Source organism: Nipponia nippon, unplaced genomic scaffold (assembly GCF_047370975.1).
Source record: "Nipponia nippon isolate SJK-2023a ecotype South Korea unplaced genomic scaffold, ASM4737097v1 scaffold_1, whole genome shotgun sequence".
Lineage (NCBI taxonomy): Eukaryota > Metazoa > Chordata > Aves > Pelecaniformes > Threskiornithidae > Nipponia > Nipponia nippon.
Window position 1 is genome coordinate 162,508,595 of NW_028262290.1, and position 25,280 is coordinate 162,533,874.

At 46.3% G+C, this 25,280-nt stretch overlaps 1 protein-coding gene across 1 annotated transcript in view; it reads left to right on the forward strand.

Annotated features, from left to right (window-relative positions):
• Positions 1–9,141: 9,141 nt before the first annotated feature.
• Positions 9,142–25,280, forward strand: part of GARS1 (glycyl-tRNA synthetase 1) — a 29,050-nt gene continuing 12,911 nt past the window's right edge. Inside the window, exons 1-9 of the mRNA XM_087731299.1 lie at positions 9,142–9,381; positions 12,982–13,083; positions 16,005–16,107; positions 17,230–17,371; positions 18,380–18,468; positions 19,895–19,971; positions 21,727–21,872; positions 22,936–23,085; positions 24,650–24,812. Of these exons, the coding sequence (XP_087587425.1) occupies positions 9,211–9,381; positions 12,982–13,083; positions 16,005–16,107; positions 17,230–17,371; positions 18,380–18,468; positions 19,895–19,971; positions 21,727–21,872; positions 22,936–23,085; positions 24,650–24,812 (1,143 nt within the window). The 5' untranslated portion in view covers positions 9,142–9,210. The remainder of the gene's footprint in view (positions 9,382–12,981; positions 13,084–16,004; positions 16,108–17,229; positions 17,372–18,379; positions 18,469–19,894; positions 19,972–21,726; positions 21,873–22,935; positions 23,086–24,649; positions 24,813–25,280) is intronic.

Consider the following 25,280-nt stretch of genomic DNA (forward strand, 5'->3'; position numbering starts at 1 on the left):
TTTCACTCTATTTTTCCTGCAGGGTGATGGCAGGCTGTTATAGTTTTCACGTCCCTTGGAGAGCATTTGCCCAATACCTCTGATATCTCCTCCTTATTTCTTTGACAGGATCCAGTCTTTTGTTATTTACTGATGTCACTGTAGCCTAGGAGAGAAATCAACACAGTCATGAATTATGGGCTATGCTGGTAGGACATTTCACTGTGATTGACTGATTTTAGTGTGAACAAACTCAAGATAATTAAAGATGAGTCCAAGCTACAACACTTCACTTCTGGCTTCTAGTGAGGAGTGTCTGGGTTGAGTACTTTCACATGGGTCATTAGGAAGGTGAGATCCTTCAGCAAACATGGAACTGCATGTAGGTCTTAGTTTTGAAGAAGCCAAGGATTATAGCAATGCAGCTGTATCTCCACTCAGGAAACTTTCACCAGACTTTAAGAAAAAAATCTCAGAATCACTAGGATGAAAATATGTGTCGTTGCATGGCTGTTCTTCAGCTTTAGGCATGGCATCCTCCAACTGCTCCTTCACCTGCAGGACATTTCCATCCCACCTACCACCTTCTGCTGCTGAGCACCTGAGGGAGAAGGAAAGCAGCATCCTGGCCTGTGGGTGTGTGTTTCTGAGATGGGAAAAGCATGAGGGCACTGCCTGCCAGGACATAACGTGTACCGGCTCTGCAAAGGTTACCACCAACACTCTCATTTGCTTCAGTACTCCAAATGTTACCTTCAATCAGGAAAAAAAAAAAAAAGAGAAAGAAAGAAAGAAAGAAAGAAAGAAAGAAAGAAAGAAAGAAAGAAAGAAAGAAAGAAAGAAAGAAAGAAAGAAAGAAAGAAAGAAAGAAAGAAAGAAAGAAAGAAAGAAAGAAAGAAAGAAAGAAAGAAAGAAAGAAAGAAAGAAAGAAAGAAAGAAAGAAAGAAAGAAAGAAAGAAAGAAAGAAAGAAAGAAAGAAAGAAAGAAAGAAAGAAAGAAAGAAAAAAGGCCAGAGTCTTGCTTTCTCCTGGAACAACAAATTTCCTTGACTCCAAAGCAAAAGCAAACTCGAGTCACTTTATTTCAAAATCACTTCAGAAGATGATGTACAGTGCTGTGGTACAACAGTGATGGGGAGGGTGTCCCCAAGCACACAGCCACCTTAGGGCACGATTAGAGGAGTAACTCAGACTTTTCCATCTGAATGCTCCATTTATTATAAATAACCACCTTTTTTAATCTAATCATAACTTACTGCCTGCTGGAGGCCCTGCAGTAATGCTGTTGTCATCTGCAAGCACTGGAACCTGGGGAGGAGATGAGGGTAGGATGTGTTTAGTTATTTGATGGCTTCTTTCATGAGGGCTACGTTCAGATCTACCCATGTGCAGAAAGCACCACAATTTGGAAAGTCTGGGCGGTCTTTGGCAAGGTCCTCTTTGTACACCGAAACTACAGCACCACGCACGCTCCTTAAGATAGTCAAAACATATGTGAATGCACTCTTGCCTACCCTTGGAGTTTATAGCTCTTACTGTTGGTTAAAAATTTGAGAGAATTATGCAAATATGAGGACATTGTGTCTGGAGGATGCCTCAGCTTGGGGTTTGGAGATTTAGCTCACAATTTTTAACTCCTTGACATCACATGGGCAAACGCTTTGCTGTCTGATGAACTCCATGGTTTCCAGCCAAGCATTTGACCCAGAGAGTCAAGCCCATTGCTGTGACTCACAACGTAAAATCAACAACAACAACAACAAAAAGCCTTGGAAATGCAGCCTGACTCAATTGCTCCATAAAATGCCACAATGGCACAATCAGATATGGAGCAGTATTTTTACCACCTGTGAGGAAAGGAGCCATGGACCTTCTTTGGATATGAAATTAAATGCGTGCTTATTTCTAGCAGATTCAGCCTAAATAGATTTGGAGCTTATCTTCAAATTTAGGGGTTCCCTTCTGCCCCACAGGAGCTTCTCGCTAGATCAGGTTGGGTCCATTCAGGGAGCAAAGGGTTTGCATTGCCTCAGGAGAGTCCCTGTGAGGAGCAGGACAGGGAAGGCAGGGGCTCACCCCAGCTGTTGTCAAGAAATTGATTATTGGGTTGACAAGATGAGGGGCATTCTTTGTGATGGGTGGGACAAGGAAGCCACCAAGAAGCTAAAAACAGAGAAGGAACAAAATGAATATTTAAGGAAAAAAAATTGCAGCATCTGGCAAAATATTTTCTCTTTATATCCCTCTATGGGGTAATAGTTATTCACCACCTGAATTGCGCTGGTGGTTGTGACTCCTCTCAGGATGTACATAAGAAGTGCTGCTGTACTGCACGTGTGATGGCCTGGACGGACAACTCAGTCCCTGGGGAAGTGTCCGGTGACTGGTGGCTTTGATGAGACCTACAGGAAAGCCACTTGTGGTGGAGAGAAGCACTTTGCATCCCAGCTGGTTCATGTTTTACGTGTAGTCGTAAAAAATCAAACGATCACTTAGCATGCCATCAGCGGATGGAGTAAGGTTTTTTTTAAGCCAGAACCATAATAGGTCGTGGCCAGTTACTAACCTCTAGCTGTCATGGTCAGAGGTCCCCTCTGATGCCCGGGGGGGACTCTCTTATCGGGCGCCGACACCACGTGGCCTGGAAATCCCTGTGGTCTTGTAGTTCCCCCCCAGGCTCTGGACCCACACATGGGGGTGAAGGCACCGATTGCTGGTCAATGTCCTGTCCCACCAGAGACTGGATGGAAAATATTGATTTCCTTTAAGAGCTGAGGAGAGGCGGTGGATTCACAAATGCAGTTGTCTCCCTGTTCACAAAAGTGGGAGTGAGGGCTGCTGGGACTTCAGTCCATGTAGGCATTGGCCCCGGGTGGGCCGAGCACTGGATCCAACATCACACCACTCATCTGGGGCCTTGGAATTATTGCGGGCTTGTCTCTCCTTGGAAGCAAAGGGAATACAAAGACAAGCCCCCTCCCATGCCATGTTGAAGGCCCCAGTCATGGAGCAGGAGGATAACACTGAAATAAGTCTCCATAACAAGCAAGATCTTGGTCTTCTACACCAAACCACAAGGCAGACCCCTGTCTCCTATGTTGGCCACCATGGAGCCAGCAAATATTAAATAAGCTGCTGTCTGCACCAAGCTGGGCTGAATTCATCCTGGCAGCCCCAAGGTGACATCTCTTGCTGCTCCTTCTACAAAATGCCACATCCTCTCTGGGGGATGTTTTCAAGCCAAGGTGCCCCTTCAGACTTGAGCTTCAAGGCTAGGAACAAGCCACCTGGGATCAGATGTAGAGGCAGAAGAAAACATGACTAAGGAGGCATGAGGTGTTCAACCTGGCGACAGCAATTTGTTTAGATTTGTTCAGCTCATGTACATGTACCGGTGTTGTTAGAAGTGGGACGTAAGAGCATCACCAGTGCTGAGGTGCCACTGTTTTCTGCGTGCTGCACGTGGGTGAAGTTACTGGCTGCTGAGAGAGGTTATTAATCCTTTCCAGTGATTGCCTTGAGCTCCGGAGCAGCGAAACACTTGTTCTGCAGCCCCCCACGCTCAAATCGGCGGCACCCGGAGGGGAAGTCCAAAGAAATGGCTCCTCGGAGGACAACCCACATGCACCCACTTGAAGGACAGAGGCTCCTCTCCAGGAGTGTCCCAGCCGCTTTGCAGTTTGGGAACCTTGAGGTCAAAAGCCCCTCCGCAGCACATACCTAAAGGGGCACTTCATCTTCTTTGGCTGAAGGAATTTGTCTTGACTAAAGTGTTTCAATTAAAAGTCAAGACAGAATCACTGCAAAGTGCCGGAGACAAAAGTCATTAATACTGGAATGCAAGTTTTAAATTATTTTTAATATGCTCTGCAAGGTATCCATAAAAGGCCCTTAATCAATATGCATTTCAATTCCCTGCATTAGGGTTTGCAGAATTTAAATTCACAGCAGAAGAAGCATTGGGAAACCAACCTGAATTGCTATCACCAGAGCTCTTGCACAGCCAAACCTGGGAGATCGCCTGGGTCCAAGCTGTCGGGTGGGCATGACCAAATGGATCAGACTTTTTTAGTGGCCTGTGCCAAAATGAACTGGTGGTCCCAGTCCCTGGAGAACGGGTGTTGGGGCACATCATTGACATGGGGGCAAGTCTTGGAGTCCCTAAAGGTGACGGCAACTGGGATTTTGCTTGGCCACCTCACCCAGTATCAAATATTCACGGGTGCTATTGGCAATTTAAGCATTACCTGACCATCTCCTGGCGATAAAAGCAGAGAGGATGACGATGGGCTGAGCCACAGCCCTTAGCTCTCAGGGCTGTGGGTGCTCAAGCTCGGGGACCCCAGATCTTCACGTGCAGCATTCACGTGCCCTCACGGCATACACCGTAGATTTGGTAACTCTCTCCCTGCATAGGTATGGGGCTAGTTTTGTGGCTGGTGAGCAGCAAAGCAAGCTGATACTCCTGCCTGCTGCTGCCGGCAGCAAGAGGGGGAGATTCATCAGCTCACAGCAGGAGCACGGAGGGGCGCGAGCTTTCCCAAGGCGAGAAAGGACAAGGGGACCCGTCCAAGAAGGCACTTGCGGGAGTGCAGGGGGCTAGGCAGTTTGAAGTTAAGCGTGTGCTTAAGCATTTGGCTGGATCAGGGCCAGGGGTGCAGAAATTTCCGGCAAGGAGAAACTTCTAGGAAGAACCAAACCCTAGAGGAAGCTCAGGGTGAGGTTTGTGTTTCCTATTTCAGCCTTAAAAAAGCCCTGTCTCAGGAGGTGGTGAGTTTCACTAACATCCAGCATGTCTGTTGCCCCACCAGATAGCCCAATTCTTTGTATCCAGAATGGGGGTGACGAAAATAAAGCACGTGGAAGCCCCACAATGCAGATGCACCCTCAGAGCATCCTTCCCTGCAGTCAGCATCCTGGGGCCCAGGGGCAGGGCAGCATCACGCCTTGAAAGGTTCATAGGAGGAGGGATGCACCGAAAGGAGCAGAGATCGTTGTTGCAGCTCACCCAGAGATGAAAACAGGGCCTGGGGACAGATCTATCCCGTGGTTATTTGCATGCTCTCTGCCATGGGTTTGGATGGGGCCAGCTATTTCTCTCCCCAGACAGCCCCCAAACACGGCTTGGGGGAAGCCTAGAAGCAGGCTGGATGCAGCCACCCTGTTTTGGAGGCTAAAAAAATGCAGCCCTATAGAGGAAAGCTAGGTTAAGCCATTTACGTGCATGCCTCAGGCCCTGCTTAGTTTACTGCCAGCCTAAAAATCCCCCGGTGCTGGGAAATCATCTTGAACCTTGTATGCACATTGCTGCAGCTCAGCTTGTGTTCGGAGGGATGCATCTGTCTTTTTTTACTACCTTGATGCTTGAAATGAGCTAGGGAAAAGCAGGCGGCCTTTTGGAAAGGGAGAAGGGAAAAAAAAAAAAACCCCAAAAACAGAAAAGAAAACCAGAAAGAAACAAAACCGGGGGCGGGAGGGAGGGAAAAGGGAGGATTTTGTCTCGGGGAAAGGCAGCCCGGAGGCGTCGGAGCCTCGGAGGACCGTCCCGGCCGTCTCCCCGCATTGCGAAAGACCCTTTTGCTTTGGATTCGGGTGCCCCTCGGTTTTGCAAAGCATCCCGGCACGGAAACTCTGGCCGACGCTGCACCTCCCAAGAACCCAGCGGGAATGCTGGAAAACCGGGAGGCCCCGCTACGGGGCCGGGAAGAGAGGCCGGGCTGCGGGGAGCGGAGCGGGCGGCCGGCGAGGGGCCGCCTGCCATCTAGCGGCCCCGGGCCCGGGGTGCCCGCCCTCCGGCCCAGAAAAACACCCCAAAGCAAAGCCCAAACCCCTCCGACACCTTTTTTCTTCCCCCCCCCCCCCCGCCCCATCCCTCTGCAAGCAGTGGGATCGGTGTCTGGTTCGGGGAGTTTCGGGGGGGTTTCTGCCAGCGGGGTCTTGTGCAGCTGCCAGGAAAATGCACCGAGACGTAAGTGCAGTGGAGCATAAATGTATTTGCAAACACGAGCCAGGCTGAACCAAGGAGTCATGTACTCCTGCCTGTGTGTATTTTTTTTCCTTCCCTCCTGCACGGCTCCTTTCCCCTTCCTTGTGCCCCTGCAGAGGATTTTTTTCCTCCTTTCCCTCCCTTAAAAGAAATCCCCCGTGGCTGGAGCAGGGCTCTCCCCTCCTCTCCATCCCTCCCCATCTCCTGCAGTCTCCCTCCTGCCTCCCATTTTGTGGCCTCGCTGCTCTCACCCTGCTGCCAGCCCCGATGGGGACCCAGAGCGGAGGAGCAGGGGGGGACACAGCCATGTCTCTGTTCTCCCTTCGGTGACCCCATATCTCCTTATCACCCCCAGACCCTTCAGGGGGTGCCGATACCTCTCTGTTTCTGCACCCAAAAGTTTGCAGACTGAAGGCGGGGGGGGGGATGCCTGAACCCTCTTTTCCTTTGCCTCTTCCCGTAAATTCCCTCATGCAATAAATCCCTCTCCCCGCTGTGCTGGGGGCTCCCCGGTGTCACGGGGGTGACATGTCCCATTTTATCCCCACAGCATAGCCTCATACCCAGGGAAGGAAAGGGAGATGGCTTTTCAAAGGCCACCCCAGAAGAGGATGGAGTAACGCTCTCCCTATGATCCCGTCCTGCCCCACAGCCCCGCGGGGTCCTTTTTGGGGGTGCTGCAGAGCAAAGACCCAACACGTGCATCCTCAAACTGCCCTCCCAAGGCGCTTATTGAATGCAAAGAGGCACAGAGCTGGGATCAGGTTTAAAAGGAGGGGAAAAGCTGGGCTCTGGACAGTCATGAGATGTTAACCAGTGGCAATGGTTTGCCCAAGAGCACTGGTGGTTCACCCATCCACAGAGGTGCCAAAAATGAAGCCAGCGCTGGGTCCTCTTAGCAAACCGGCACGAGGCACGGGGCTCTCTGCAGCATCAGGTCAACAGAGATCCTCTGCTGTGGTGGGGGTCTGAGCAGTTTGGCAGCACCTTGGGACCCAAGGGGATGGGGGAGATGGGACGGGCACATACTGGGTCTGTGCCCTGGTCTACAGACCCTCCATTGGCAGTGGGTGCATGAAGCCCTTCCATGCAGCTCTGCACTGATATAAAGCTTTATTTTTAGCTCTGGTATTAGCTTCTTGATAATTCCCAGAAGCATGTAGCCCTTCCCACTGAAATCGGCTTGAGCTGGGGTCCAGCCGACCCCGGGTGTGACCCAGCTCCGGGGGGTCCAGTTTGCTCACGGTCTCTCGTTTGCAGCTATGGTTTGGTGAACAACGCTGCCTAATTTTACTCCCTTCCTGCACAACCTAGCAAGGATCCAGCAATGTGCCTTGGGTCTGAGGACCCTCAATCACACTGTCAGTCTTCAGCAGTTACCATTGCAACAGGGGCAGTCGGGGTTTCCTTGTGTGCTCCCTACCCACCCTCCTCTAACCTTGCTCAGGAAAAGTGTCCACCCTCCTTTTTATTCCCTTTTTTCTTCTTTTATGGCCTCGTTCCTTTATCTAAAAAACCAACACAACTCTAAAAGTTCAAGTTGACTGTACAGCCCAATCCTCGTGCGAGCCCAGAGCATGGGCAATCGCGTGTGTCGTGAAGGATTTATTCACAAGGCCAGGTCTTACAGCTCGGTCTTGCTCCATAGGTGCTCTCAGCCAGATGCTTTTTAAAGTCCTTTGGGAGAAAAGCTGCCTCCCCAGCTAGATGGGAATGGGCAGGGAGAAGGTCTTTTTGGCCCTTGTGTTGATGTTTTCCCATACCGGCCAGTCACGGCGCTGGGAACCGGTCCCAGGCATGTTTCATCTGCAAGGAGAGACGTTGCTGGGGTCAGCAGCGTGTGCGAGGAAGGATTTTATAGAGGGAAAAAGGCTCAAGGCACCAGCCTGGCCTGTCTCCATCCTCGGCTGCAGCTCCACGGTGCTGCCCTGGGGACCAAGCCTGCTCTGCTGCAAGGAAAGGGAGGAAATCATCTAGGAAGGGGGAAAAAAAAGGCATTTGGAGAAGCGCTGCTACCTGATCCTTCAGATTCAGCACAGGAGAACCGAGCTGACCTGGTCGCTGGGGTTTCCCATCTCCCTGGGTCCTGCCCACGTTTCCTCCGTGGTCCCAGCTGGTTTGCCCTCTCCCAATTCCTCCACACGATCCATTTTTTTCCTGGGGCTGATTCCACTGTCTTCACATCTTAGATGGCCGTGACAAGCTAGAATAGGGCTGCAGAGTCCTTACGCTCTTATCAGCATTGGATTAATTAAAAAGCTAATCAGAAACAGAGAAAAGCTCAGCGATAACCTTGCGCTAGAGCGGTTTCCGAGTAGGTACGCCAGCGAAATAAAAACAGCAATTTGCAGCTAAATAAAAATAACAATTAAGCATTTGAAATACAAATATACCCTTCAGAACAAGCAGACAAATATTCAGATGCGTTCATTACGAGGTTGAGGCTGTCTCTCAAATAAACAGACAGGTACAAAATAGCAGCCTGAATACTCCAATTACGCCAACATCACATCAGCGCCCATGCTCCCGGCCCCAGGCGGTGGGAGATGAGGAGGAGGAGGAGGATGGGGGCAACGGGGAAAGGGTGTGTGGGAAGTGTATTTTTTTGTTTGTTTGTTTTAAATTGGTCTTCAATGTTGTGTTGTGTAACTGGTATTTGGATTCTCCTGCATGGAGGGGTTTAATTCCCGAGGACGGGTGGTTGCCTTGTGGCACCGGTCACGGCTCCTCGGTCTGACACGGGGTTGTCCTTCCTCCCACCACGCTCTGCAGAAGAAGCAGCAGGATTTGGCCTCCTGCCCGCTGCCCTAAACCCGGCCCGAGGGGCCCGCCGCCCCGTCCCGCCGCACTCCCCGGGCAGCGGAGGGAAGACCGTGGATCAGCGAAAACCAAAACACCGCCAAGCCCAAAAATTACAAAGCTTTTGGAGCTCAAATGCTGCAGCTGATTGAAAAAATAACACACGCACCCCACCCCACCCCCCCCCGCGCCGAGGCCCTCAGCGCTTCCCCGGCCCGCGGCGGGCTCTGTGGGCGGGGGAACGGCCCTCTTCTTGCGCGCCCCCTAGCGGCGCGCCGCTGCACCGCGCCGTGCCGAATCTGCGGCGGGGCCGGCGGCGGCCGCCGCTGCTGCTGCTCCTGCTGCCGCCGCCCGTGCGGAAAGTGCGGCGGCGGGACGCGGGCCGGTTTTACGCCGGGCGGGATTTCATCATGCGTGGGGGGGCAGGGCGGCGCGCCGCGCCTCTCCATGCCGCTGCCGCCCCGTAGCGCCCTGCCCGCCCTCCTGCGCCGCCTGCGCCGCCTCGCCTGCCCGCCCGCCGCCCCGCTCCGCTCCCGGCCCGCCCCGGCCGCGACCCCCATGGACGGTCCGCAAGCCGAGGCGCTGCTTGCGCCCCTCAGGCAGGCGGTGCGGCATCAGGTAACCCGCCTCGGCCCGGCTGAGGAGCGGGGAGCCCCGCCTGAGGGGGGGGACACCCGCCGGGGAGGAGCCGCCTGAGGTGGGGGGTCCCGGCTGGGGGACGGGGGTCTCGCTGAGGGGGTCGGGTGTGTGACAGAGCCGCCCGGAGCTCCGGGCCCGCGGCGGCCGGCCGCTGCCTCGGCTCTGTGGGGAGGCGTCGTGCCCCCCGTGTCCCCCGGAGCCCTGCCGGCGTGCCTGGGGTGTGCTCCGGGGGGGGGGGGGGTCTGCCCTGCGGAGCGAAGGCAGTGCCTCCCCTCAGCCCCGCAGGGCTTGCGAGCCTCCGGTGCCGCGCTCCGGGGCACTGCGGTGCTCCAGCCGGGAGCCCGCAGCCCAGGGGCCCTGTGGGTTTGCCCGGGGCTTCGGGCCGGGTGCGGGGTCCGCAGGTGTCTCCCCTCGGACCCGCAGAAGCGGGCTGGCAGGCTGGGGGCCTGCCCTCTCCCCTTGCCTCAGTGATGGTGGGCGTTAGGGCTGCCTTGCAGGACTGGATCTGTGCGTCAGTCTACCTGGCTTCCCTCCCCTGGGCCTGATGGGACTTCTGTGCCCAAGCTGGGGCTGACTCTGTCATGCTTTTAGGGCCCCGCCGCTTCACGTTTTCTTTATAAAACAGCCTGCATAGGTTCCCTCATCCAGCAGGGTCACGCGATGACTTCCCCTTAGAGCTGAGTTTGTGTTGGGTGGTGGAGGTAAATGGCATTCTTTAGAGTTGTGTATTTGCCTGCTACAGGAAGGGGTATTAATTCCTTTGCACATTTTCCATTTCATCATTCTTACTTCTCTAGCTGTCCCCTGTTAGCTGGGACTGCATCACATTCTCTTTCCACCTCCTTCGCAGATGAAGCTATTATCTTTCGCTTCCTTCTTACCTGAGAAGGATTTGGTTGTCTTTTTATTTCCTAAGTGAATCTTGATCTTGGTTCCCTTGCTGTCTGCGTTACTGGCAGCGGAGCCTGCTCGCAGCTCGTGGAAGCTATCCTTCTTCCCTCTTTAGCAGCAAGACCTATGCCTGTGGGTTCCCCGCACGCCTCCTTTAAGTGGCTGAATCCGTAGTCTGCTTAGCTGCACACAGAGCTACGTGTGTGTCCCAGGTATTTGTACATTTGTGCCTGTGTTTTCCCATTAAATGAGTGGATTTATGGCCCTCTAATTATACCAGCACCGGCACTTCAATGAGTTTTTATTATGAATCATTGTACAGCATAATGCCTTGGCAAGAGAGCTTCTTGTAAACAAAATGATGATTTCTAGAACCAGGCAATTTATTTATTTTAAAATCCTATATCTTGGATGCTGTCATTTGCCTTTAAAGTATCAATGAACCCCTTCTTTCTGCCTGTGGGATTGGGACGGGAGTGTAGGGTGCCAAAGAAAGGTTTGTGGGTAAATTCGTATAGCTGGGACCACAGATATTGTGTTGTACAGCTGACAGTAGTAATTCAGTGAGGTCTTTGCACAAGAGGAAAGGGAAGGAGTAACAAAGATAGGGGCAGTTGATACCTTACGATGCAGAGGACTTTCTCTATCAGCTCGTGGAGAAGCGGTTTAATTAAACCTAAGGGACTCTTAACCTATGGAGAGGAAAGTGAGCAGCATATCTTCCTGCAGCAGTGCCTGATGCAATAAGCTGCCGTGATCCAGGGGTGGATCCCTCTCTGCTTTACTGGTCTATGGGACAAAGCTGCAGCAAAATTTGCCACATCGAGTGCTGCTGTGCACTCCTCCTCTGGGTTGGGCTCGAGCTCGTAGCTTTAATTAGATTGAGTCCTGTCAGCAAACATAATTATTTGCTTCAGTTGTGTTTTTTTTTTTTTTTCTTCTCCTTACGTATGTCTCAGTACTCTTTTACTTATAGATCAGGACAAAGAGTTGCTGTATGCTGTTTTTAGATGCTCAGCCATGAGCAGGGTGCTCGCTGCGTTGAGTCAGCAGTCGCTGCTTTGCTGCTACCTTGATGCTTTCCCACTGCCGACCCCCTAGCTCAACAAAGGCAATTTGGACTTACTACTTTAAAAGAAAAAAAAAAAAAACAGATCCGATCCCTCCCTCTGCCACGTTACCCAGGAATGGCAGTTGAAGTCCTCAGCCCTAGTGTGAAAGTTTCACGTTTTGGTATAACTAGTTAACAGGAAGGAAACAGCAGATTTGTTCTGTTCTTGTAGGCGATGGGGTTAGGGAGCCTACCAGGATTCTTATTTCTCTTTCTTTCTGTGTGTGTGTGTGTGTTTGTTTTAATGCAGTCTTCTGAGTCTTCCTCTGTTTATTAATAAAATTAGCCTTTGAACTCCTTAGTCTCCGAAGCACTTTTAGCTTTTCTGATCTGATTACTGAATGGCAATCTGTGTATTCTCTTATCTTTGATTTCGCAGTTGCCTGTAATATTGTCAGAAAAGCTCAGAATTTATGAAAAAGCTGGTAGTGTGGAAATGTTGTCATCTCTTTGGATCTTTTTTTCTTTTTTTTTTTTCTTTTTGTGTAACGGAGATGTGCAAGATGCAAGAAAAATGCTGAACTTGGAGCTTCCCATTCTTAGAACACCCCACTTGAGAAGGCATTGACTTTTCTCTGCTTTTTATTCCTGGGTCAGCTCCTTTGTCCTTCTCAGTAATTCAAGATAGACCTCGGTTTTGGCTGAAGAAGAGTGGACTGAAAGGAAGACTTTCAATTAATTTATCTCCAAGTGCAAGCTGGGCATGACTGCTGAGGATCACGTTCAGAAAAGCATGGTGCTGGGTGTTTAGGGGTTGAGCACTTCCCTGGGATGAAAGGGGAGAATCGCCCCCACGGGGTAGAGAGACCTTTGTGGAACCATAACAAGGTGATGTTGGTTTGACTCGGGTCAAGACCTTGGTGTAAGCCCACTGCAGGGTTTTGCAGCTCTGAAATATTTAGGCATTGGGGGTTTTTTTTGTGGTTTTTTTGATGGTTTTTTTCTTCCACTCCATTCTTTCCCAAAGTTACTGGACAGGTTTTAAAAACAATACGTGTTTTTACAGATAATGCAATGCCTTCTTTGCTTAGACTTCAGGCTAAAAATGTCTGTCTTCTGAGACCTCCTCCTAAAATTTTGTGTGCTTATTGGTCAGTTTTGAACAGATTTGACAGAGGAAAAGAAGTCTAAAATGGTCATAAATTTTGAAGGCAAGGGAAGGGGTAGAAGAAAGAGAAGCCTTGTTACCGAGAAAGAGGGCACAAAGCCTGTATTAACTGTCTGAGAATCCACTTAGTTCATCCTCAAAGACAGAAAGCTAGGGTTTGTGGAAATCTGCCGTGAAGTGGTGCATAAAGGAGTATATTTGCACACTGAGATTTAATAACAGCTCTGGGATTTAACAACAGTGTGTGTAGGGTTGAATTTCTGTAATAATGTCTAGTTCTGCTAACTCTCAATGCATAAGTGTTTCTCACTTCTACCAATTGAAGCAGCCTCTTGAGACCTGCGTGGAGAGCGGGGAGGCAGGACAAAACCCTCCTTTTGGATTGCCAGGGGAGCTGAAAGAAAGAGAGTTCTCGTCTATGGCATTCAAAGAAAGAACCTATATCTTGTGTTTTGTCTCCTTCTTCTAGGGAGAACTGGTAAGGAAGCTGAAGGAAGAGAAAGCTCCTCAGGTGGATATAGACAAAGCTGTAGCAGAGCTCAAAGCTCGGAAGAGGGTCCTAGAAGCCAAGGTGAGTCTGGAAATTAAATTTGAGTTCCACAGTTTTGTATGAAAAGCCTTAAAATCTCTACTTAATCCTTTTTTACAGTATTGATTTGGGCTAAACAGTCATAGCAGGGCAGACCGTTTGAATCACTTCTGAAATAGTTTGCAAGTTTCCAACTAGTGGCAATTTTGTTCTTTATCTGTTACGCTAATGTCTGTTAGCATTAAACCACAGTGTGCGAACAAATAAATATGAGTTCAGGTTGTTCATAGTCAAAGCTGAAATTCAGTGTATATGTCGCTAATCTTCTTTTACTGTATAGATCTCTTGTGCACAGTGAGAGGACGTGCTGTTCACCGTAGTGAGTTTCATCTTCACATTCTTTGTGCAGCATTTAAATTCCCAGACTGGCATAGAACATGTTTCTTTAGAAACCATTTTCTTTGCTACAGTTTAAACAAAGTTTTTGGAGGCGTTTCAAATAGCCTATGGTTTTCCTCAGCCTTAAAGAGAGGGGTGTACTGAAATTATGCCCCCTTTTTTAAATGTGATTGTGCTCTGAAAAGTCTTTCTGTACATGAAATGGTGGACCTTCAAGTTTGTTTTATCTCTAGATCAATAAACAAGTAAAAATACACTTCCTGCGTGCTTCCCTTCCCTTCTCAGACTGAAACAACAAAAAGAAACTCCTGAAGCGTAACAACAGTCAGGTGTGTAGATTCACCCAGGAAACTGCAAGCTTCTTTCTAATTTGTATTACATATAAAAATGTAGTTGTGCTTTGGCGGTACTCTTAAAAATAAATGAATAAATAAATAAATACACCGCTGCTTGCAACGAACTTACTGTGAGAATGTGAGTATACCCGAGTTGAAACCACTTGACCCTATTTGTCCTACAGAGTCATGCGAGGCGAACAGTTAGTGCCCTCTGTCAGGTCTGGCGTTATGGCTACCTGTCTGCATACATTTAACCCAAGTAAAAAGATGTCATTTTTACTTAGTATTCAACATAGAAATGTGCTTTGAAACCATTGCATTAAACCTGTATTGATAGCTAGGTCATCCTGGAATAAATAGTTTCTAAATGCTTTCCCAATTCTGTTTCCCAGCCCTCGGAAGCTTGACGTAGAGAGACATAGCAAGGCAGGTTAGGAGTCCTGGTATCCCTGTGAGCCCCACCTTTCTGTTGGAAGAGTGCCTGTAGGATGCAGCGTAGAGGCGTGCTTGCCAGTTACACAATTTCTGTGGGCTGTATCCCTGTCAGTGCAAGAATGACCTTGCAAACGCAGCGTCTGCCCTTGTGAGTGCAGCACTCTGATATAGTCTTTCTCTCTTGACAGTGTTTCCAGCAATGCATCACAGCACTTGCAACTTTTGCAGAAGGCAGCAGTGCGAATGCTCGTTAGCTTTAGCAGCTGCTGGTAGAGTTTTCAAGCCCTGTGATTCCGACTTAAAGATAGCAGAGTGGTTCTGAATTTGGAGCTTTGAACACGGCAGAGCACTTGAGTGTTTAAAATTCGTTGGCTTTATGTCCTCAACCCATATCTTAAGTCAATAGATGATTCTGCTCCTGTACAGGGTCTTTCTTGCCCATGGAGGCTAACACGGGTGCTTTTCTGCCTTCTATTTATGAATATATTTATGTTTATGAATGTATGCCAGATAGAAGAGACTGTTTCTTTGACTTCTTAGGTGGTAGAAGAGGAGCTCTGCAGAATTCTATACCTACTCCAATTACTCCTGTGCTGCTGGCCATTTCTCCCTGCCAGTTCAGAATTGGGCTGTGTCACTGTTGCTCTTCTCCAGTCCATCTCTAGGCAAAAGCCATCCTTTCTGTTAAGAAACCCTGGTCATTGTGAAATGTGATTCTATGTTTTTACGCAGAGAGTGCCAAATGGATTCCCTTTCCATGCTTTAAAAGTACTGTTCTCGTGCTTGCCTGTCTCTGTGCCCTCTGCCTGTCTTTGACTCTTTCTGTCTCTCGTGCAAAGTTACTCCTTGGCTTATGCTAATTCATGGGAGCAGCAGAGGTACAGTGCTTTTAAAATTAGACCACGTTTATTTGTCTTTATAGATGCTCAGAAAAGAAAACTTTGAAATTCTTGGTCATACAATACTCTTTGTTACCAAAAGGCTGTTCAAAATGGTAGCGTTAGCCACTTACGAGGATCTGAATTAATTTATTGAACTTCTTGGCTTAACTCTGCTTTAATTATCAAAACATCTGTTGTTGAAGAAAATCTTTCAAGTCTGTTGACTTCACTAAGGGATTTGGTTGCAAAAATCATAGGTTTTCAGATAAAATAGTGAGTCTGCTGTAAAACATTTTCACAGAATCTAGTCAGGGCATTTAGGCATTCTGTAACTAAATTTTCTGAGTGCGGGGGGCCATATTTGTGAAAGCCTACATTTTGCAAATAGATACGCTTTGTACAAGTAGCTAAATACGCGCCTTTGGCAGAGCACAAGGATGATGATGTTCGTAACCTTTGTGGTAAAAATGCTTCCATGTGAGGTACGCTTTATTGAAGGCTTCATATATACTGAGAGTTAGATGTTTGTAGTCTGAGCTAGTCACTTTAAGCTTTTTTTTGTAGTCGGAAGGGGGAAATAGGTCAGAAGAATTGCTTTAGAAATTGCCATTTCTCTCCATTGATTGTAAAGAAAGCTGAGGATAACTAGCTCAGACGTAGTTGTCTGAAAGTTAGGGCAGGTGAGTCCACCTCGAGTGTCTAAAAATGCTGCATTCAGACAATCATGTTCGTAAGTGAGCACTTGAATCTCAGTGTGACAATTCCTCTTTGGAAAATGAACATGTTGGCAGGATACCTTTGCTTCAAAATGGTCTTTACAGACTTTTGACTCATAGTGGTGAATGGAGAGGATTTGTCCTTCTGCCAGAAACTGGAGCTATTAACTGTTTTCGGTTTGCTTGAATTACAGGAGCTGGCCTTACAGCCCAAAGATGACATTGTGGACAGAGTTAAAATGGAAGACACCCTGAAAAGGAGGTTTTTCTATGATCAAGCCTTTTCTATTTATGGAGGTACAGACTTGAAGAAACATACATTTTAATCCCTTTAGGCTAATGTTCTGGTCTTCTAGCTGTGTGAAATGCTGTACTCTCGCGATGTTATATTAATGCAATGTAAAATAATTTTTTTTTAAAGTTGGCTTTAAACTGTCCTGCTTGAATCTGTAAGCCTTTCAAAAGTTTCCTCCTTCCTAAAGTCTTTGGGTGGGGAGAGGGTTCAAAATTTGCCTTTCACTTTCTGAATGTAAATGAGTGGACTTTAGGATGCAGGTTCTGAGCATTACATTGTAGAAGATGATTTCTTTTCAGAGGAGTAGGGTGTTTTGGCATTTAAGGAAGTGATCAGCTTATTTCCTCATAACGATTCATCCCTATCTGAGCAAGATTATGCTCAAAACTACTGTGAACTTTAGAACCTGTTACCTTAATGAACTTTGTCAATGAACTTTATTGAACACGTGAACGAATGTGTCTGTTGAATCTCTTCAGGTGGCTGATTTGAGCAGCTCAGGGGGGCAGCACGGTGCTTGTGTCATTACTGCTCTTTCACCTAAAATACTAAAATAAATACTCTAGGTTGTTTTATTGGCTTTTTCTTTTTCTTTTTTTTATCTTTGTGCCTGAACTAGTGATTGGCAGATATGCTTTATTGCTGACAATAACGAATTGCTTTGGCACATGCATTATCACCTCTGTATTCAGATTCCTCTTTCAGATAGGTTGCTCCCACAAAAACTCTTCACGAAACATAGTGTATTGGTGGAGGGAGGGTGGCTTTTACAGTTGTTGGTTGCAGGTATTTGTCAGTTTCAGCTTCTACCACTACCTGACGCCCCAGTGTGCTCTGCGACTGAACTGTATTGGTTAGTGTGTAGGACAGTGTCTGTCTAGGTGCTTCATGGAGTTTAGTTTCAGCCTTTATGTCATGGGTCTTCATGTAAAAAAGTACTACAGTGAGACACATTCCATATTCTGCTTAGCGCAAAGAAGCTGATGCTTCATTCTCAGAAAATTACCTCATGCTTAAATCAACTGATGGAAACACTGAGAAGGGAGGACTTTTCCTCCAAACAATGCAGGTTCATACAATCTCACACCTACCATGTTTTTTTTTTTACCTTTTTTTCTTTGCAGGAGTCAGTGGTCTGTATGACTTTGGGCCTGTTGGGTGTGCTTTGAAGAACAACATCATCCAGGCGTGGAGACAGCACTTTATTCAGGAAGAGCAAATCCTGGAGATTGACTGTACCATGCTCACACCAGAGCCGGTTCTGAAGTAAATATGGGTCTTTTTTTTCTGCAGCATGTAATTTCTGGTCATAGTTGCTTTTTACAGTCTTCTGTAAAATTACCCACAGGGATCTTGAGACTGGGTCACCCAATTTCATACCCCATTGCAGTGCAAAATAATTAGATATCAGTGCACAGGTCAGTGTGAGAAGCTGTTCTTCCATAAATCAGGGAGAGCAGTGGGACTTGTGTCTGAGAGTCTAATGTCTTGATGTCTCCTAGCAGTCCCATTAGGTGAGAAATTGCCATTATCCCTTTTTCTAAAAGATCAAGAAGACAAGAAAAAGGATTAGATGACTTGCCTAAATCTGGGACACCTGGGTCATAGTCTAGGGCAGTGGCCAGGTTGCTTGGCTGTTTTTCCCTTCTCTGTGGAGGGCTGGCAATATGCAATGTGTTAATTGAGCTCTGAATGCAAATGATGCTTCTGTAGCCCTGGGGATTGAAGCCCTCTTTTTATCCGCAGACCAGGTAGAGGGACCGTCTTCCAGGGTGAGAGCATGGTTCAGAGTCTGGACCCTTTCACCTCCACGTATCTCCACTAAGACTACCCACAGGTTTGCTAAATATTGCAGGAGCTTTTAGAATGAGAGTCTGAGCTGAGTCAACTGCGTTACTTTGTATGGGTCACAGCATAATGGGCAGAAGCTTTCATGGGTCACGGGTATGAAATAGTGGGAATCTGTCCACTAAACTACTGGTTACTCCTCACAACTGCATCTATGTCTTGCTTCGATCACAATGCAGTTCCTAAAGGCACTAAGTGTGACACATTTTAAGATTTAGATGGATTGATACTTTCTCACAGATCTGATTTTCTGTGGGATGGTACTGTTCAATGTCAATCTATAATCTGAAGCAAGAGTGAGCCTGCAGTTTGGGCACATAGTTTGAAGGACTTCTCTCTGATAATGGTCTGTCCACGGGGATCACGCAGTACCCGGGGCTGTCCGGTGGCAGCTTTCATGTTCCTTCTTTGTATCATCTTTTCTAGGACTTCTGGCCATGTAGACAAGTTTGCTGACTTCATGGTGAAAGATGTGAAAAATGGGGAATGTTTTCGTGCTGATCATCTCTTAAAAGGTTTGGTTTTGTTCCAAGGCTAAGTGGGCTTGGGGATTTCTTGCAGTGGTACAAACATGGGAAAAGAGTATCTTTCTCAAGGAAGGCCAGTTGGTGTAGCCAGTCTTTCATACTTGTGTTTGTAGTTCATTAATCATACCATACCAAAGATCCTGTAAGTTCTCAGTTCCACACAAATGTTGTGTTAGTGTCTTAACGAGGAACAGGATCTCTAGTGAAACCATAGTTGGGTCACTTCTTATAAAACCCTGTGTCATCAGGCCATAAAAGGTTACCGTGTTGTCTAAGCTGAGGACTCCCTATATAACAAGGTTCCTGTTCTCTACTGTGTTCTGGTCTTAGTTTTCTTGAGTTTCAGTTGCTTTTTGTTCAGAACTGAGAAATGATTTAATGACAATATAAGGGGACAGAGCATGCTTTCCCTATGCAAAGGTCAATTACACAGCAGCTGCTGACTTCCGTATACCTTAGAACTCAGCTGGCTTTTGGGAATCCTAAATAGACTTCAGGCATTTCTTAGGTTTGCAAAGTCTTCACACTTCTTTCTGGTTATTGATTAAAATTTGTTAAAAAAAAAAAAAATATCACATGAAGGCATCTTAGAAATAAGAAACCTATTTGAAAACTTTTTAATCTACAGCTCCGTTGTGAAAGGAAGGATTGTTGCGCTCTAGGTTGAAGTGAGTTGTGCTCCCTAGTTTTCTAGCCTTTTCCTTGGAAGTTAAGTATGTAGAACAATCTATATTGGCATTAAAGCTGTTTTCGTAATATTCAGTTAGAATTTTTGTTTTATTAAAAAAAAAACCAAAGAAGCCCATCTAACCTCTGCCCACTTTGCGCCTGAACAGCATCATAAACAAGTGTCCCTGTCTCTTCTGCAGCCCATCACAGCCACCTGCTGTTACTGCCACTAAAAAGTCAGATTGCTTTTTTCAAATGAGAGTGGGAAGTCTTGGCATCACTGTCTGCCTTTGTAACTCATGGAGGATGCTGTGCTTTACAGTGGAATGCAGTCTAACCCTACTGTACCAAGTCACTACGTGCCTCTGAGTGCATTTGGGTAAAATTAGCCTTGCTGGCTCGGGATCAGACATTGCTTTTAATTTCCAGTCTGTACAGAAAGAAAATAAGGAGAAAGGGACTACAAAGCCATTGCTTGGGGTTAGAGGAATGAGTATTGGAAAGAAACTAGATAAGGACCTGTTGTTTTCCCTGTGGCACACCAGTACAGCGAACTGGTGCAGCTTCTCTGCTGTAGATCAGCATTGCCCTGATGACATGAGTGGAATTACCCTGATAGACAACAGCAAGACAACTGGTGGACGTACACTTATCCTGGAGGATCCCTCTGATCTGTCTAGCTTTACATTGGGGTCAAGTGATGGGGTTGCAGTATAAACTTGCTACATACTTTTCTTGCTTACAGCTCACCTGCAAAAGCTTATGTCTGACAAGAAGTGCACAGCAGAGAAAAAGGCAGAAATGGAAAATGTTCTGACACAGGTAGGTGCCTGCATAGAGAGGTGAATGCTTCAGGTATGTGTGTGTAACAGAGGATGTGGGGTGCGCTGAGTCCAGAGGCGATATCCCTTCTGTGTCTCGGAAAATGCTCAAAAGTCTTTACCTGAGAGATACTTGTTGGGCTGTACATGCTCCTAAATACTGAAAACTTACTGGTTAACAAATACTGTGAACTTGCTGGTTAATTGCATCTCCCTCCTTCTGCTGTTTTGGAGAGTTATTGCTATCAATTAGTCTCTCGAATGTTGGGCTGGTAGGGCTGAAGCTCTGTTCTTGGAGCTTGTCTGCTCTGTGCCACTTCACACCCTGGCAAAAAGCGTGTTTCTTCTCAATCCCTCCTTTACCTTTGTAAATTCCTCACTGTGGGATTATGATACAAAGGAACAGAGATGATGAGAAGTTTTGTCGGGGTTTTTCTGAATCACCTTAGCACTGAATTGGTATGTTTTAAAGTTGTCTCAGCTTTCAAGCACTTGACATTTCTTCCTCTGTCTCTAGCACCCTGCACAGATTTTTCCTTTGTTTACTGTGAGAGTAGTTGGTGCTCCAGGCTGACATTCCTGAGCAGCTGTGCAGACATTTGCCTTTATTTTAATTGGTTTTTTCTTACTTTGCTTTTTTCTCATGACTTCTAGGATAAATGCTTCCAGAGCCATGCATAGAATGAATATTTCCTTCCAGAAAGAGCAACTTTTTTTTTTCCCAGTGTATGGCATCACTGAGCAGCTGTCATTAGGTTTTCCACACTACAATGCTGAACTTTGACCATCCTTTAGGGGAATCCCTCTATTAATAAACTCTTTTTATCTCCTGTCTTGAGTTTTCGCTAATATATGAAGGACGATGACAATTAATGCTAGAAGCAGCTCATTTGATTTTAAACGAGTGTTAAATCATTGGTGTACTGTTCAGTTAGGGATCCTTTGTGGTACTTAAGTCTAGAAACTACAGTTAAATGTACATTTGCAAAAGGCTAGTACATAAATGCACAAAATAATGCCAGAAATGGCAACTTTTGTGTGGTTAGGTTGCAGTTAGATCTGTGGTTCTACTACTGCTTGATTCCCATCTTCCAGAGGAAGGGGAAGGTAAGGTTCTGGAAGGGGCTGACATTATCCCACTTGTGAAAGTGTCCAGTCATTACCAAATGTTTTTCAGAGCAAATGGAAAATCTTGCACCAAGAATCCCTGTGCTGCAGATTTGCTCTATTTAACAAAAATGCAGAACAGCTCTAAAAGAGAGCATCTAATGCATAGCTTGAATATTGTGTTTCATGCAACAGAGGAAAGAGAAATGAAGGCAGACAAAGCACTGCTGAAATTTTAGCTCTCTTCTCTCTCATCGCTGTATTTTTTTCCTTCCCAACACGCTGCTCCCCATATTTTAGCTGAAACTGTTCAAAAGAAGCTACTGGTGGGTGGTGATGCAGTCCCAATGACTTTTCTGCTGCTTTACACCCACTCTTATGCTCAGTGCTTGCGTTTCTATATAGACTTTAGACTTTCTGTGGTATGACTGAGTCGTGGACCTATATTACTAAAATGGGTTTGCAGATGTGCAGTGTATTCTATCACCAGTTCAAACTTTAGCTTGTTTGAAAATTTAGGTTAAAAGGAAACATTTTGGCCGGGTGATTCAGAGCTGTGGATCATGCTCAGTAAAAGATGAAAAAGACGGAATTCATTCCTGTTATCTTGTCTAGTAATTACAGTAATTCTCCTGTGTTTTGATATTAGTTGGACAACTATGGCCAGCAAGAACTTGCAGACCTCTTTGTGAACTACAACGTGAAATCACCTATCACGGGGAATGACCTGTCCCCTCCTGTTTCTTTCAATCTGATGTTCAAGACCTCCATTGGGCCTGGAGGAAACATGCCTGGGTAGGTACTAATCTCATTGTGCTTACGCTCTCCTTTCTTTATATTCTGCATCACTTGGAATAAAAATGAAGTCTGAAAAAGGATTGAAATATACAATTTCTTCTTGAGTAGCCTTCTCCTACCTTTCAGTCCCAGTCTTCTCTGGCAGCTTAGCATTCCTTGTAGTCTTTCTGAAAGGTAGGAGAAACAAGGAGCTGTTGCAGAACCACAAAAATACTTGAAGCAGCAGACTGTGTGGATCATAGCTATGCCCTTGCTGGTTGGAGTTATTTCCATAAAGCCAGTTAACGTTGGGTCCCCAATTGTCAGCAGCTTCATGGCTATAGACAGCCTGCTTCAGTGTACCTGTTTCGGGATGAAGTTAATTAGCAGGGTGATCCAGTGGTAGCATCATTTACCAGGTGTTTGTAGTTAGTGTGTGAGAACGTGGAGGCTACTTCTTGAGTTGGGGTCTCCAAAACTAAAACTGCTATTGAAGAGTGAAGAATGATTCTTGCGTATGTTCTGGGATGGGACCAGAGATACGTGTCCTATGTGTTCTCCAGTGTAGTACATGAAATAGGCTGTGTAGGTTGTATTCTCTGTGGAAGTCTCAAATCACCGTAGGGGTTGTAGGAGCCTTACAGTAAAGCCACTTCACAGTTCGTGTAACAGCAGAGATGTAGTCACAGTTTGCCTGCAAAATCCTCGTTTGTAAGCAGCCTGGTATAGCTCAGGCCTACATAGGAAAGGCAAGGAGGGTACATTCCCTCTGACCTCCGTGATGTAACTGGCCACTGCATTTCATTCAAACATCTCTTTTTCCATGCTTGCATCTCAAAAGCAGCCAAGTCATCCAGTTTACTTTTGGGAATAACTATGGAGCGCTGTATTTTGGCTGCAGCTGATGTTTGTTTGTGTTTTTCCCCTCAGTCTATTGCTTCATTGTTTTGTGTTCAGAGTTAAAAGACTTAAGAGAAAAAGTACCACCTTCAGGTTTTGTAGTAACCATGTTTTTCTTTTCTCACTGCTTTCCCCACCCTTTTATCTTCCTGAATTTTCCTCTTCACCCGTCTTCTTTCAGCTATCTGAGGCCAGAAACTGCACAGGGAATATTCCTCAACTTCAAACGTCTTCTGGAGTTTAACCAAGGCAAACTGCCTTTTGCTGCTGCCCAGATTGGAAACTCCTTCAGAAATGAAATCTCACCCCGCTCCGGCCTTATCAGAGTGAGGTACTGCAAATTTCCTCTTTGAACAGAAGGGTACCTGGGAGCAGGTAGCACCTTCCTTTTGTTTCAGTGTTTGTACGTGATTGTTTCACATTAGTGCTTTCTTCCAGAGGGCTCCTGATAATGTGCCTGGTGAGTCTCAGGGTTCACGGGCAAAGAACTCATTTAGTTAAGGTTTTAACTATAGAATTCTGTCTAAGCCTGGCTGGTGAGAAGTAGGATCTCTGAAATAGCTGTTGTATTGGAAACACCTAGATTAAACTCACTTTTACTAACAAAATTTGGCTTCCATCATAATCTAAACAAATCATATTGAAGATAGCTGTGTTCTCTATGGGACATGCAGCTTTGCTTGTTTAATTATGTTCATGCGATTTACTTTAAAACTGAAATCTGGAATCAAAACACAATTCACCTTGCAGCAGTATCTCCTTGTCTCAGTTCTGCAGATTCTGCAGTTCTGCAGCTTACTACAGAGAAGAAGTTGATTCGGGACATGTGTTTGTGTCCCAAGATCAGTCAAGCAGGAAAGCTCAGGGTTATTGAGAATTACTTTCAGAGCTTTCTGTCTCAGGATAAAAGTGATTATTGCATTTCATTTCATTAAGGATAACTGTATTTTAACTGAACTATTCTGAACAGAAGTCTCTTCCATCTAATTTGGAACAAGAGCTCCCATGTACAGCCAGCGTGGTTCTGTCGTACACACAGGCAGTATGTGTTGTAAACGTGGTAATTGATTAATATGGTGCCATAAATGTCACTGAGAGGCAGTGGGATCGTTAGCACTAGGGGTGTCCTCCTGTTCTCTCTTGCACATCTGGAAACATGAACTTTTCTCATTGAAATGCATTTTCAGTCAAATATAAATTATACGCTTGTGGCACATTTATTGGAGACTGTGTTATTAGGCTATCATAGCAAATTACATCCTGATGCCTGTGACTTAAGGTTAATGATTACCTAGAGCTTTTTTAAAGGTTCTTGATAATAAGTTAATTCGGTGTAAAGTGATTTCGAGCAAGGCGGCTAAGGATCAATGTATGAGTATAGATGTATTAAAGACAAGTTCTTAAAACAGGATGTACACCATTGCTGAATGTAGCATTATGAGTATCTTCAAAAAATTATCACCTCGCCTGGCTATTTTGGACACCTCTAATATGAGTTAAGGCTACTTAGTTAATCAGTGGATTAGTCTTTATTGACCCTGTAGGAAATGTGTACTTCTAATATGAGCATCATAGCAGTCTGGAAAAACTCCAGAGGACTTCTGGAAGTATTTCCAAAGGTGATAGTCTCTGCTCTGAATCACAGTGGTGATAACCATGGCGTGGAGATCTCTAGATGAATTTGTAGAAAGTTTTATTAGGAATTTGAAGATGAAATTAAATCCAGTGTCGAGACTGGTTCGTGTACCAGTCTATACATTGTCTTGGCTCTGGGCTTGCATGTGTTTTTAAACTACTGACTTGCTTGTGAGAGGCTAAAGCATGATCATTTACTAGAAGGGCTGTGGCTAATGCATGAAATATTTAATACACACAGTTGTTTGTGTTCCCGTTAGGGAGTTCACCATGGCAGAAATTGAGCACTTTGTGGATCCCAGTGAAAAAAATCACCCCAAATTTCAGAATGTGGCAGATCTCAACATCCTCCTGTACTCTTCCAAGGCCCAGGTCAGCGGGCAGTCCGCCCACGTAATGCGGCTGGGAGATGCTGTCCAACAGGTAATGTTCCTCTTGCAAGCACATGGAGCTTGCTCTTTTCAATGTTGCTCTCAAGGCTAAGTTACAAACTGTTGTGTCGGTGCCATTTGGGGTTTGCTCCCAGATTTAAGAGTCAGTTCTCATCAGTGAAACGGTGTGACTGAGATCCAAGCCTGGCCCTTATTATCAGTAATGAAAGGCTGCAGGTGGTGCTGGTGTAGTGGTTAGAGGTTAAGTTTCACACTTAGGTAATGGGAGAGGAAGAGTAAGGAATACTAATATCTGCCAAAAGCTCAGCAGTGACTGGGAATCTAATGCTCAGCTGCTGGCCCCCATCAGTATGTGGCTTGCATGTTGGGGTTTCACTACCTGATGGTCCATTCATGCAAATGATGAATGAGTAGGTTTACCAACCCCCTCCACCCCACCCCTAAAACCCCAAATAAAAATCTACCAAAACACTGCCCCCCAAAACCCAAACAAAAAAAC